The sequence below is a fragment of the Budorcas taxicolor genome, chromosome 1 (assembly GCF_023091745.1).
Source record: "Budorcas taxicolor isolate Tak-1 chromosome 1, Takin1.1, whole genome shotgun sequence".
In the NCBI taxonomy this organism is placed as follows: Eukaryota; Metazoa; Chordata; class Mammalia; order Artiodactyla; family Bovidae; genus Budorcas; species Budorcas taxicolor.
The window spans coordinates 134985929-135000501 of record NC_068910.1 but is presented as its reverse complement, the minus strand read 5'-3'; the positions used below and the strand labels follow the sequence as shown (position 1 = coordinate 135000501).

The following is a 14573-nucleotide window of genomic DNA, read 5'->3' as shown; positions in this document are numbered from 1 at the left end:
CTAGTCACCCAGGTGAGAGATGATGGCAACTTGGACCAGGGTGAGAGCAGTGAAGATGGGATCACATCCTGAGCATATTTTGATGACACTAGAGCCAAGAGAATTTCTTCATGAACTGGATTTATAATGTGAAAGGGAAAAAAAAAAAAAAAAACCAGAGAAATAAGAAAGAGTTCCTTGCAATTGACATTAACTGAGATGAGGAAGATGTAGGCAGAGCAGGTTTAGGGGTAAGCTGAGTACTTCGATCTTGGAAATATTGAATGTAAGGTGCCCCTTGGTGGAGATCCACTCAGAACCACGCACGAGGAGAGGCTGAACATATACATTGACAATGGTTTTGTTAAACTAGACAACTCCAGACAACTAGAGGTGGGATTTTAGATGTTTCTTTCTTTCTCCTCCCCTACTCTTCTCAATTCTTTTTTCTCCTTCCTCGGTCCTTTTGAATTTCTCTAAGCGTTAAAAGCAAGTTTTACTTCTATAATAGAAAAAAAGTCCATATTTAATTTTTAAAAGACAATGTGACTTGTGAGTTATGGGGAAGGAATGGTTGAGCACTGCTTGTGTCGAGAACTTGAAATTCAAGTCAATTTACCAAGCATTCTCTGTGATCCTACTCCAGCCCAGGTGTTCTTCTGAGTTCAAGGAATCCTGAGATGAATAGATATGGTTCCTGCTCCGAAGGAGCTCACAGTTCAGCAGGCTCCAGGGCCAGTGCAGTAATCAAATTTCAAGCCAAGAACCAGACGAGCATGAAGGAGGAAGGTAGCGGTGAAGGTGCACAAAATTCCTGTACCATATAAAGTTATCCCCGAGCCACACTGAGTGTACTTTCAACGCAGGATGCAAGCACACACACTCTTTACCGAAGTACAACACACATGCCAGCGGAAGCCCAAGGTCGTCTCTGCAACAAGGGGCAGACCCCACCCCCTCCCTCCTCATTACCCCCAGGCATATGTGAGCCAGGGTCCCAATACTGGCCGTGATCTGCTGATCTGCAAGGGAAACTTCCAGGTACATCTCTGCACAGTTACACGGCTCTGGATGTGGTGGGGCCCAGGTCATAGGCAGCACTGCTCCCTTCCTCACGCAGCCGTGCCTGGTTGCAGCTGGTGTTCTTCAGCCACTCCTGACACGCAGCAGGGAGACTTGGACAGGAAACGTAAGCATGTCCAGTTTATTGCTGAGCTGGTAGGCAAAAGGAAAAGGTGGTACTTCCAGCCCTTGTGGCCCGTGAGCTCTCCACAGGCTAAGGACAGGAAGGGACAGAGGATGTATGAAGAGGCCAGTAGCACTTCCTGAGCCTCTTGCAGGCTGGACACAGGCTCTGTCATTCCTACCATTTAAATCCCACAGTAACCTTATAAAACAGGGACTTCTCTGGGAGCTCCTGCCTGTCAATGCAGGAGAAGCGGTTCCATCCCCAGCTCAGGAAGAAACCTTGGAGAAGGGAATGGCAACCCACTCCAGTATCCTTGCCTGGGAAAATCCCATGGACAGAGAAGCCTGGTGGGCTATAGTCTAGGGGGTCGCACGAGAGTTGGACATGATTTAGAGATTGAACAACAAAAAATCTTATAAAGCAAGTTGTGTGTGTGTGTGGGTGTGTGTACACACACGTGTGTGTGTGCTCAGTAATGTCCAGCTCTGTGCAAACCTTTGGACTGTAGCCCACCAGGCTCCTGTTTCCATACAATATTTCAGACAAGAATACTGGAGTGGGTTGCCATTTCCTCCTCCAGGGGATCTTCCCATTCCAGGGATTGACCCTGCGTCTCTTGTGTCTGCTACATTGCAGGAGGATTCTTTACTGCTGAGTCATCAGGGAAGCCCCATAAAGCAGGTAGTACTAGCCTCATTTTACAAAGGAGGAAAGTAATATGGAGTAACTTACAGAAGTTCACACAGCTAGGAACTGGAGCTCATACTCAGATCCACCTAGCTGCAAAGCTTCTTGTTTGACCTCTGAACTTTCACCAGTAACTGGCTCACAATAGGAACCTGCATATACCTGGCTCCCAACACCTGCATGGCCTGGTTCCTACACCTCAACTGATCTGCTCCTATCTCCACACCTTCTTTCTGACCTCTGAAATAGTTTCAAGTTTGAGGAGTTCAAATCAGACATAGCTTTAGCTGGATTCACACTTGCTACTTGGATTATCATGTGCCCTAGGAATCTGTCATTTATTTGGCTGTCCCTCTTCAAAACCCCATGCTGTGTTCGTTGTTTAGTTGCTAAGTCATGTTTGACTCTTCTGAGATCCCATGGACCCGATGGACTGTAGCTTGCCAGGCTACACTGGAGTGGGTTGCTGTTTCCTTCTCCAGGGGATCTTCCCCACCCAGGGTCCGAACCTGCATCTTCTGCTTTGGCAGGCAGATTTTTCACCACAGACCACCAGGGAAGCCATGTTCAAAGACTTTCTTATGGGAGTCCTAAGGCCCCTCTTCCACTAACAGACCTACTGGGCCCAAATATTCCCTCTTCCCATCATTCCTGGGCAGCAAGATGTGGACATAAGAGTTAGGCTGAGCTGACTCATTCTAACCTTCCAGTGACTCACACCATCCCCCCAAACTGTAATCCCAGAATTCTAGCACTAGAAGCTTTGTCCAGGGATCTGGGTTTTAGGTGAATTTTCCCAGCTTCTACAAATACAATCTTGACGTCCATCTAGAGCACACATCTATGATTTTTTTTTCCCCCTTCTGCCTGGCATCCCTACTTCCTTTGTAGTCTCTCATTCCATTCCATGTGGCTCAGGTCAGGCTGTCAGTTGTGGTAGCCCTTCCACGTCCATGAGCTCAGTCCTTCCTCAGGAGGCACTTGGGAAAGACAAGTGCCTTGTGAATCTGGCACTGTCACAGCTGCCTTTTCTCACACATGGAAGACTCTGAGGAATGAAGGGAGCAGAGCTAAGAGGGGAAAAGAAAGAGAAAATCCTGATGATCCTGTTTGAGCTTCTGGATCCAGCCCGAACTGAAGCTGGACAGCCACTTCTAGTTTTTTCAGCCAATTCCCTGCCTTTTAAATAAGCTCCGATCCATTGGGTTGCTGCCACGTGCAGCTAAAGTCCTGACTGTCTGTCCAATAATAACATTAACCTCCCAGGGGCCAGAAAACCTGATCTTCCCAGGGCCTAAGGAAATTGGGATGAGGAAAAGAATTTTTTTTTTTTATATAGCAGAGAGGGGAATTTAGTACTCAGAAAAAAACAGACAAAAACAAAGCCAGGGAGAGATTCTCATATTTCATTCCTAATATTCCACAAGAAACTAGACCCTCCCTAATGTAGCAACAGCTCTTCTGTATCCTGCAAATCTTTTCCAGCATCTCTGAGAACCTCTCGCTCTCCTCCACTCCCCGGCACAGAGTGCCCGCTCACCTGATGCATCAGTCTCTCTGCCACGCTGGGGTCAGTGAGGTCTGCAGGGGAGGCCACGCTCAGCCTCAGGAGGAGGAAGCCTCCGTCTGTGCCTGCAAGTTGAGAACCATGAGAAGACAAAAGCACGGTAAGTCATTTCCCAAATCAGGATGTGCATGTGGTCCCCAGCTTCTGCCCCTGCTCTGTAGATGTGCGCCTACGCTCATGTATAAGTGTGTCTATGTTCACATGGAGTGTTCCCTCTCTTCACTGCAGAGAGAGGATGCCTTCTCTCCAGTAATTGGACCCATCATAATGTCTTCCCAACAAGAGGGAAGAAAATGAGGAGTAAAAGCCCCCTCCACATGTGGAGAAGTCAAAAGAGTAGTATGAGGAAGGAGAAATGAAAGTGGATCTAGAATATTCTGAAGGCCTGGGGGCCCTGGATGAAGCTGTTGGGAACGGGGCCAGCCAGAGAAAGGCCACAGAGAAGCTGGTCTCTGAGGGGATGTGCTCAGCCGGTTCTTCCAGCTCTAAGGTGGCAGCTGTCTTTCAATCCAGCCTTCCTGACTTAGAGGCCTTGTAGACAACTTCATTCTTTCCTTGAGCCTTAAGCTTTACCTGCCACCTTTTAGTCAAGTCTTCCTAACAGAATACTATTGGAATTAATCCAGCAATTGCACTTGTAGAAGTTTATCCTACAGAAAATAACACAACTGAAAAATGTATTATTTACTGCAGCACTGTTCATGATAACAAAAATACTGGAAATGACTAGAAAACATTGGTTAAAGAAATTTTGGTAAAACAAAATACTGAGAAGCCATACCAAAAGATAGCTTTGTATCAAGAGATCTGTGTTTATCATATGTTCTATTTGCATAAAAAAGAAGAAGATAAATATTGTCTATAGCTATATGATACAGTATCAATATCTATATTATATTGCTATAATAAAAAGATATCTTCCCTCTTCCTTTTTATGCTTCCATGTGCATATTGCATGTCCAGAAGAGGATTCACAACAAAGTGATACCATCAGATATGTGTGAAAGGCAAATTGTGTAATGAGGGGACAGCAATAGAAGAAAGACATTTTAAGATGTAATCTATGTACTTATTGAAATTTAAATCATGTCAATGTATCATCTAATCAACACATAATAAATGAAATCTTTTTAAAAGAAAAATATTAATACATTAAGCTTTAAAAATAAAAGCACACCAGGAGACTCTCAGTTTTGGAATCAAACAGACTTTCATTCGGAATTCCACTGCTACTTTTTAAACCATCTTTAAATGTATTTCCTCACTTGTCAGGTAGAGTAAGAACACCCACTCCGTAAAATGGTTTTGAAGGTTTAGTTAGAGGAGATAACATGCAAAGCCTGCCGTCAGAGAGAACCTTCAGTTGCTACCATGCTTACTGGCTGTGAAATGTTTTTATGTCACTTCTGCCTGAAATTCAAAAGATATTCAGTAAGGTGATTGTGATTAATATTTTTATTTCACCTTTCCAAAAAGGCCTGGCAAGCAGAAGATACTGCTGGGATGAGGCATGAGGAAAGATGATGGGAAGTGGAGGGGAAGTCTCCAGGCTGACCAGAAGCTGGGCTGACTGCTGACAAGGGACTTCTTCCCTAAAGAAGTTGTCTCAAAGTGTGGCTTTCAACTCCCAAATCTTTGTCCAATTTACTGACTGATTTTTAAGCCACCATTTACACTTGCAAGTGCTGTTTAATTGCTGTCAGGGCCGACTCTTTGCAACCCCATGGACTGTAGCCTGACAGCCTCCTCTGTCTGTGGGATTTCCCAGGCGAGAATACTGGAGTGGGTTGCATTTCCTTCTCCAGGGGATCTTCCTGACCCAGGGATTGAACCTGCTTCTCCTGTTCGACACCTGGGAAGCCCCCACCATTTATGTTACCAATCCCGTAAAGTGCATCCTGGAGCTAAACTCTCATGGGGTCCCAGCTGCTCAGAGGGCAGCCCCTTGGGCCTTATTTCCACTTGGTGTGGCTCTGGCTGAACCAGAGGCTTTCAGAGCATGAAGGCTATGTCTTTTAAATAAAATTTGGCCCCTTCCTGGTGCACAGTAGTTACTCAACAGTTAACCTCATAGAATGGCAAAACTGGAAAGGACACTGCAACCCCCTCCAGCTACTGGCAGTGAAACTGAGGCTCAGAGGGGAAGGGACAGGCTGGGACCTGTCCTACATCACTCAGGGCAAACACAGCATCCCAAACCATTTCTCCACACTTCTAGTGCTGAACTTTCTCCATACCCTACCTTAATTCTGCTTCTTACTGGTTTTGTTACTAGAACATCATGAAGAAGTGACATCTGAGACAGGGCTCAGAAAAAGCCTCCAGATTCATTTTTCCTTTCTCTCATCTCCTTAAACACACAGACACCAAACTCCAAATTCCCAAAGGTTACATACCGGGAAGCCACTCACCTGGGGTAATGCCTGTCCACCTTGTCCGAGCAGGAGTGGCCAAGGTTGTTGAGGGCTTCCCTCCACCTGCGCTGGCTGTTTTCATGGTCTTCGCTGAGTCTGTGGTCTTGGCTGAGGTGACGCTTGTTTCTGAGCTACTGTTGGTTGAGGCTGTGATCTTGGTTGAGGAGACACTTGTTTCTGGGGTGCTGTTGGCTGAGGCTGTGGGGCTGCTGTTGGCGGAGGCTGTGGTCTTGGCTGAGGTAACACTTGTTTCTGGGATGCTGTCAACCGTAGGCAGATGGGAAGAAGGAAGAGAGCTCCTGCTGATAGTAGGAATGGGCCCACTGAACGTGCTGTGTGTGGTGGAAGTCTCTGAGGAGGTGGAACTCGTGGTGGAGGTTTCTTCGGAGAAGCTGTAGACAGTAGCTGAGAACTCAGCAGGGGAAGTCACCTTGCTTACTGTTGTCGCATCCTCTGTGAAGACTGTAATTATCCCTGAGATACTGGTGTCGCTTGTTGTCTCAACAGAGAGGCCTGAGCTTTCTTCCAAGAGGTCCTTGCTGACTGTCACCAAGGTTCCACTTGGGCTGGTGGCCTTGGCTGCTGTCATTTCCTTTTCTGGGATGCTACTGAGGATGACTGTGCCTGCAGGTGTGACTGATTCCATGCCGCGGGCGATTGTCCAGGTCTCAACAGAGGTTGTGTTCCTAGTAAGGTGTGATTTTGCTTCAGTGGAGTCAGGCAAGGCTGACCTCTCAGGAGGGGACAGGGCATGTTCTCCTACAGAGCTGTGATCTATGTGTGAGGTCCCAGGGATGGCGGCAGTTGGTTCTGTTTCCATAACTCTGCAGTTGATCACCTTGATGTTGGTGATGTAGGTAACCAAGGCTTTGGTCAGAGCAGTGATGTCTGATGACAGGACTTGTGAGGTGGTGACGGCTGGAACTGAGCTGTCAGAGGAGGCACTGCTCTCTGAGGATAGGGCCTCGGCTTGTGCAGAAATGTGAATGAATTTCAAGATTCTCTTTGCTTCTTCAGAGCTGTCAAAAGTGCAAAGGTTCTCAAAGACAGCTTTCCAGAGCTCACTGCCTGTGACAGTGTCAACTGTGGTCCTTACACGTCCCATGGGGCTGCCACCTGTGGACGATGCTGCTGTGGGAGGAGAGATCACAGCCGTGAACTCGGAAGGCTTTCTTGTCATGAGAGCCATGGTCTTGTCGTCCCTAGTCTCTGCTTCTGAAACGGAGCCGCCTCTGATGAAGGTCCTATCAGAGGTCTGGATGCTCAGGGTCTGAGCTTCCCAAGAGACGTGGTTTGGCACAGAGGGCTCAGTGAGGTCAGTAGCCTGAAAGACTTCCTCTGAGCTTGTCCAGAGCTCTGGAGTCACAGCAGGCAGTTCTGTATGGCCTGATCCACTGGGGCCTGTGTTGGGTAAGAGCAACTCTGTGAGCTGTGAATCCCAGGGCACTGACTTGACACAGGCTCTTAGATTTATCCCTGGGCACTGCTGGGAGGAAGCAGGGAGGAGGGATCATGTGACCTTATTTTTCAACTATATTTTCAAGGAAGAGGAGGCAATATTGGGAAGACAGCCCCATGTAGCAGCCATGGAACTGAGATTGTCCTGGCTGAGGTCCTCTGATGGCCCACTTTAGGCAAGCCAGTCCCCAAATCGAGACGCTTATTGGTCTGAAGCCATCAAAGTAAATGTGTGGGGCCAGGATCCCAATTCAAGGGGGAGCAAAGAAAAACAGAAGATCCAAGTGAGCCAAGAACTGTGGAGCAGGAGCCACAACTCTCAGAACTTTCTAAAAGAATCCTTGTCACCTTCCTATCGATTTTTTTGAGCAAACTTCAGGAGTAGTGGAGGACAGAGACACCTGGCATGTTGTAGTCCAGGGGGTCACAAAGAGTCAGACACGATTTAGTGACCGAACAACAACTCCATAGGGCAGAACGTCTCTGCTCGCTTGAATGACCCTCTGAGGTCATGTGAGTGGAGGGCCAGCAGCCGTTTGTTCCCCAGGGGAGGCTGCAGCAGGATTATTTATGAGCTGATAGATGCCTCTCCTGTCTGTCAAGGGGGAGGGCTGAGGTATCTCTTGAGGCTGCTGCTGCTGCTAAGTCACTTCAGTCGTGTCCAACTCTGTGCGACCCCATAGATGGCAGCCCACCAGGCTCCTCTGTCCACAGGATTCTCTAGGCAAGAATATTGGAGTGGGTTGCCATTTCCTTCTCTGATCTCTTGAGGGGTGTTGCCAAATTTAGCAAATAAAAATACAAGCTGCCCAGTTAAATTTGTCAGATAAATAAAGAATAACGCTAATGATAAATTTTTTTGGTATGTGTATTTCTCATGTAATATTTGTCGTTGTTCAGTCCCTCAGTTGTGTCTGACTCTTTTTGACCCCATGGACTGCAGCACGCCAGGCTTCCCTGTCTTTAACCATCTCCCAGAGCTCATTCAAACTTACATCCATTGAGTCAGTGATGACATCCAACCATCTTGTCTTCTGGTGTCCCCTTCTCCACCTGCCTTCAATCTTTCCCATCATCGGGGTCCTTTCTAATGAGTTGGCTCTTCGCATCAGGTGGCCAAAGTATTGGAGCTTCAGCTTCAGCATCAGTCCTTCCAATGAATATTCAGGGTTGATTTCCTTTATGATTGACTGGTTTGATCTTCTTGCAGTCCAAAGGACTCTCAAGGGTCTTCTCCAACACCACAGTTCAAAAGCATCAGTTCTTTGGCACTCAGCCTTCTTTATGGTCTCTCACATCCATACATGACTACTGAAAAAACCAAAGCTTTGACTATACAGACCTTGGTAGGCAAAGTAATGTCTCTGCTCTTTAATATATTGTCTAGGTTTGTCACAGCTTTTCTTTCAAGGAGCAAGCACCTTATAATTTCATGGCTGCAGTCACCATCTGCAGTGATTTTGGAGCCCCTAAAAATAAAGTCTGTCACTGTTTCCATTGTTTTCCTATCTATTTGCCATAAAGAGATGGGACTGGATGCCATGATCTTCATTTTTTGAATGTTGAGTTTTAAACCAGATTTTTCATTCTCCTCTTTCACTTTTATCAAGAGATTCTTAAATTCCTCTTTGCTTTCTGCCATAAGAGTGGCATAATCTGCATATCTGAGGTTATTGATAGTCCTCCTGGGAATCGTGACTCCAGCTTGTACTTCATTCAGCCTGGCATTTCGCATGATGTACTCTGCATAAAACTTAAATAAGCAGGATGACAATATACGGCCTTGATGTACTCCTTCCCCAATTTTGAACCTGTCTGTTGTTCCGTGTCTTGTTCTGTTGCTTCCTGACTTGCATACAGGTTTCTCAGGAGGCAGGTAAGGTGGTTTGGTATTCCTATCTCTTGAAGAATTTCCCACAGTTTGTTGTGATCCACACAGTCAAAGGCTTTAGCGTAATCAATGGAGCAGAAGTAGATGTTTTTCTGGAATTCTGTTGCTTTCTCTATGCTCCAATGAATGCTGGCAATTTGGTTCCTCTGGTTCCTCTGCCTTTTCTAACTCCAGCTTGAACATCTTGGAGTTCATGGTTCACTTACTGTTGAAGCCTAGCCTGGAGAATTTTGAGCATTACTTTGCTAGCATCTGAAATGAGTGTGATTGTGTGGTAGTTTGAACATTCTTTGATACCGCCCTTCTTTGGGATTGGAATGAAAACTGACCTTTTCCAGTCGTGTAGCCACTGCCGAGTTTTCCAAATTTGCTGGCATAGTGAGTGCAGCACTTTCACAGCATCATCTTTAAAGATTTGAAATAGCTCAGCTGAAATTCCATCATCTCCACTAGCTTTGTTTGTAGTGAGCACTACAAGCCCACTTGATTTTGCATTCCAGGATGTCTGGCTCTAGGTCAGTGATCACACCATTGTGGTTATCTGGGTCATTAAGATCTTTTTTGTACAGTTCTTCTGTGTATTCTCGCCAACTCTTCTTAATATCTTCTGCTTCTGTTAGGTCCATACCATTTCTGTCCTTTATTGTGCCCATCTTTGCATGAAATGTTCCCTTGGTATCTCTAATTTTTTTAAAGAGATCTCTAGTCTTTCCCATTCTATTGTTTTCCTCTATTTCTTTGCATTGTTCACTCAGGATGGCTTTCTTATCTCTCCTTGCTATTCTTTGGAACTCTGCATTCAGATGCGTATGTCTTTCCTTTTCTCCTTTGCCTTTGGCTTCTATTCTTTTCTCAGCTATTTATAAGGCTGTCGGAGAACCATTTTACCTTTTGGCATTTCTTTTTCTTGGGGATGGTTTTGATCACTGCCTCCTGTACATGTAATATTTAAGACATACTGAAAAAGTCATTACCTGAAATTCAAATTTACCAAGTGTTTTATCTAGTAACCCTGCTTTCGGAAGGAAAAAGACGAAAGCATATGCACACTTTTGGGGGGTTCTGATGGTTTAAGATGGCCTTTTCTGAGACCTACTGTCCCAGAAGTACCCAAGGACCCTCAGGAGGGCCAGTGCCATTTGGTCATCTCTACCCAGGACATCAGAACAGGCCCTTGTCTTGTCCTCTTGTGTCTCCCGCTGGATGATGAAGGAACACTGGGTTAAGAGGCAAGAGACCGCGTTCTAGTCATAGCTGTGCTGCCTGCTAGCTGGAGTCTGATGATTTACTGGGGCAAATCCTGACTCTGTCTCCTACCAGTGAGCGTCTCCTACCTGCCTTGTCACGGGGGTGGGCACCAGAAAGGAGGGGGAATACGGAAGCGCTTCCATTGCTAAGCCTTCCGGGGGTCGTTAAGCACCCCTCCCCGCACATGTCCTCTCAAGGAGTCACCTGAGAGCGGGCAGCCTGCTTTCACACAGCGAGAGTTCCAGGCTGTACCCACAAGCTGGTCATGCGGTCATGGCCCTCGTTCTCATTGCCGTTCAGTGTGGTCTACCGACACACACAAATCACACTTTTGCAGGGATGTACTTGCTTCTCCTCACTTCAGTTTCTCTGAGGCTCCTCAGTCCCCACAGCTGGAGGCAGAGCTTCTCTGCGGCCCCACACAGCCCGAAACCCAGCCATGGGGGCTGATGCTGACCTCCCCTGACACATTTTCTTCCTCTCTTGGGAGCCCCGTGGTGTTATCCTGCTGTGGAACCTCCTCAGGCTTCCCAAACCCATTGCCTGTTCGTCTTTGGGGCTCTTACGACCCCAAACCCAACTCTCATACCTGCCCAGGGTCTTCTCAAACACAGCAAAGCCCATCCTGGCCCTTGATAGCTCTAGGGTGCTGCAGCTCTCCTGAACCATTCCTCAAATCAGACTTGGGAAGAGGAAGGCATGTGGACTTTGGACCCGGAATTCGAGTCCCCTCTCCTCTGTTTGCTTGCTGCTTACCAAACTTGTGACCCGGCCAAGTCTGCTGGCTCCACGCCTGCATTGTCCCATCTGTAGAATGGAGCTTGAGGCACCTAATGCACTTGATTGGGAACACTACATTAAATGTGCAGCACACGCCTGGGAGATAATGAGTGCAGGAGGCAGTGTGGTCCAGTGGTTAGGCATGATGTGTGGAATAAAATCCTGGCTCTGCAGAGTTACTTCATGCTGATAAGAAGCCTCAGTCTCCTCACTTGGGGGGCAGGGGATAGATGAGGGTAAGAATGTATCTCTCACAGGGCTATAGTGAGGATTAAAAAGCTAGTGACAGGGGTATATGCAAAATCTCTGTACGTTCCTCTCCATTTTGCTGTGAAACTAAAACTGCTCTAAAAAAATAAAGCTTCAGAAGACAGTGTGTGATAATGATGTGTCACTGTAGATTCCTCAATTGTAACACATGTATATTTCTGGTGAGAGATGTTGATAATGGAGGGGGTGGTGAGAAGGTAGGAGACAAGGCCTCTTTAGGAATCTTTGCACTTTCTGCTCAGTTTTGTTGTGAACCTAAAACTGCTCCAAAAATTACAGTCTATTTTTACAAAAGATAATGCATGTGACAAGCTAGGCACCGTTTCTGTTACAGGTCAATGTTCATTCTTTTCTTTCATAAAAGCCCTGCCTCTCTCAGAATCCACCCTCCACAAGCCGTCTGTGACAGTCAGACTTTTGAAACAAAAACAGGTTTTTACAACAAGCACCTACTGTATAACACAGGGAACTCTGATCAACGTCATATGACAGCTTGGATGGGAGGGGAGTTTGGGGAGAATAGTGAAAGTGAAGTCCCTCAGTCATGTCCGACTCTTTGCGACCCCATGGACTGTAGCCTACCAGGCTCCTCTGTCCATGGGATTTTCCAGGCAATAGTACTGGAGTGGATTGCCATTTAATGGATACATGCATATGTATGGCTGAGTCATTTTGCTGTGCACATGAAGCTATCACATCATTCTCAATCAGCTATACTCCAATATAAAATTTTTAAAATTTTAATGGACTTTTAAAGGAAATCTGTGCTAAAACATTAACTTGAAGGGGAAAGAATCTTGTCAAGCCACATTCTTTGGCTTTAATCAGATTTATCACCAGCCTGCACCCTCTGACTCCCTATTCTTCCTTCCACACATACTCACACCCCCACAGGCATAAAGACAAACCCATAGCAACCTCACATTTGCGTGGACTGCAGCGTCACAAGCACTTAAGCTGACCCTTTGCCATTGTGTACTTTTTATCAATGACAGTCATACTTCAAGTGGGGCTTCCCTGGTGGCTCAGTGGTAAGAATCCATCTGCCAAGGTAGGAGCCGAAGGAGATGTGGGCTCGATCCCTGGGTTGAGAAGACGCCCTGGAGAAGGAAATGGCAACCCACCCTGGTACTCTTGCCAAGATAATGGACCGAGGAGCCCATGGGGTCACAAAAAGCCAGATACGACTGAGAAGACATGCACACCATACTTCAAGTATAGTTTTATGCATGCCCAGTCGCTTCGGTCATGTCCACCAAGCTCCTCTGTCCATGGGATTCTCCGGGCAAGAATACCGGAGTGGGAAGATCCCCTCCTTCAGGGCATCTTCCTGACTGAGGGATCAAACCACATCTCTTATGTCTCCTGCATTGGCAGGCGGGTTCTTTACCACTAGCACCACCTGGCAAGGCTGTATAGCTTTTTGATTGATTGTAACTAACCCAAGAGAGCTACTTTCACCCACAAAGAGCTGTAGCATAGAAACTCCCTCCCAGAGTCAGGAGAGAAGCCCACAGGCACCCTCTCACCTCCTTACCTGCAGAGCTCCTGGGGGCCCCAGCCTCCCAGCAGCAGAAGGAAAGGGGCAGAGCCAGGCACAAGAGAAATCTCATCGTAGCTGGGACTCCGGCCACCATTGCCAGCAGCTCTGCCCACTCCTCACACTGCCGCCTTTTCCTGCTTCCTCAACCTGCGGAGGACGGGCGGGCCACCTGCTTAGGCGTGACTGGCTAGTTTCTAGGATGCAACCAGGTGATCACAAGTCCACAGGCTGAGAGCTGGCAGGTTGTGTGTACAGACTGACAGGGAGCCAACACTCCTGCCCTGCCTTGCCCACTGATTCCTCCTCCCTAAAGTTTGAAGATACGGAATCCTTTCTACAGTGACATTTACCCCCTGGTTCCTGCAACCAGGGAAACCATGGCAGAAAGGGTTTCATACATGCTCCCCCTTCCCACAAGCTTCCCTCCCTTGTGCATGGGATTTTGACTTCTAGTTAGAGAGACATGGGTTTTATTTCTAATTCTGGACTTATTACTTCTATGAACGTGAAAGTGAAAGTCTCGCTCAATAGTGTCCGACTCTCTGAGACCCCATGGACTATACAGTCCACGGAATTCTCCAGGCAGGAATACTGGAGTGGGTAGCCTTTCCCTTCTCCAGGGGGCCTTCTCAATCCAGGGATTGAACCCAGGTTTCCCACATTGCAGGCAGATTCTTTACCAGCTGAGCCTCAGGGAAGCCCTATTACCTCTATGGTCAAGGGCAAACTAAAGAGCTTTCTGAACCTCAACCTCCTGATCTGTAAAATGGGCCTAATCCTTACCATGGGATTTTTCAGGCAAGAGTACTGGAGTGGGTTGCCATTGCCTTCTCCAAATTCTTACCTTACTGGGCTGTTTTTTGAGGAGCACATGCAATAAAAAGGCTCTAACATAGCGCCTACATATTTGGTGCTTATTGAAAACATATACATTTTAAGTGCTCAATAAATGAACCCTGATGTCCACTTGGATCCTCAAATCATAGAAGGAACAGCCCCCTGAGGTTTGCAGGAGACAACTCTCTAGTGTGGGGAAGGACTCTGATCCCTAACATCCTTCTGTCTTTACGTCCTGGGATCCTACATCCCAGCCAGAGGCAGGATCATGTCCTGGGCCAGCCTGTAGGTGCAGGGCAGGGAGAGCACACCTCGAAGAAGGGAAAGGGTAAATGTGCTGGTCCGAGTCCCCAGCCCTGGGAGGGGGGACACTGAGGGCAATGACTGAGGGAAGTTTAGGGATTTGGCCACAAGAAGGGGAATGAGGCTGCAGAATCTATTTCCAAATGCCCCAGTGAAGAATCTCATCCCCTCAAAGGGCCCAGGACGTAGGCTGTTATGGCCATGGCCAGAGGCCAGACCTTGGGGGTCTCAGGGCCAAAGTTTTGTGGAGAAAGCAGTTCTAGAGCAGAGGAAGGCTTATTGGACAAGCATCAAGAAACCACAAAAATCTCATGGCTGGAAGGAACTTTAAAGTGGAATCCCGGAGGTCTAGGTTCTGTTTCCAGCTCCTTCCTTAATTATGGCCTAGGGGCTCTGTGATTTGGCTT

At 47.1% G+C, this 14573-nt stretch overlaps 1 protein-coding gene across 1 annotated transcript; it reads right to left on the bottom strand.

The window, feature by feature from the left end:
- Nucleotides 1-1125: 1125 nt before the first annotated feature.
- MUC20 (mucin 20, cell surface associated) lies at nucleotides 1126-13096 on the bottom strand. The gene is made up of 5 exons (XM_052645179.1): nucleotides 13021-13096; nucleotides 6105-7237; nucleotides 5834-5990; nucleotides 3396-3487; nucleotides 1126-1194 (listed from the first exon to the last, which is right to left on the bottom strand). Exons 1-5 carry the CDS (start codon nucleotides 13094-13096, stop codon nucleotides 1126-1128), a joined length of 1527 nt encoding a protein of 508 aa, XP_052501139.1.
- Nucleotides 13097-14573: the final 1477 nt, after the last annotated feature.

Excerpts from the sequence above, each read along its gene's own strand:
- MUC20 (XM_052645179.1), bottom strand. The coding sequence starts at position 13,096 with ATGAGATTTCTCTTGTGCCTGGCTCTGCCCCTTTCCTTCTGCTGCTGG. Across the intron at positions 7,238-13,020 it reads GGCCCCCAGGAGCTCTGCAG|GCCCCAGTGGATCAGGCCAT; the intron begins GTAAGGAGGTGA and ends TACCCAACACAG. Across the intron at positions 1,195-3,395 it reads CAGAGAGACTGATGCATCAG|CTCAGCAATAAACTGGACAT; the intron begins GTGAGCGGGCAC and ends TTTGCCTACCAG.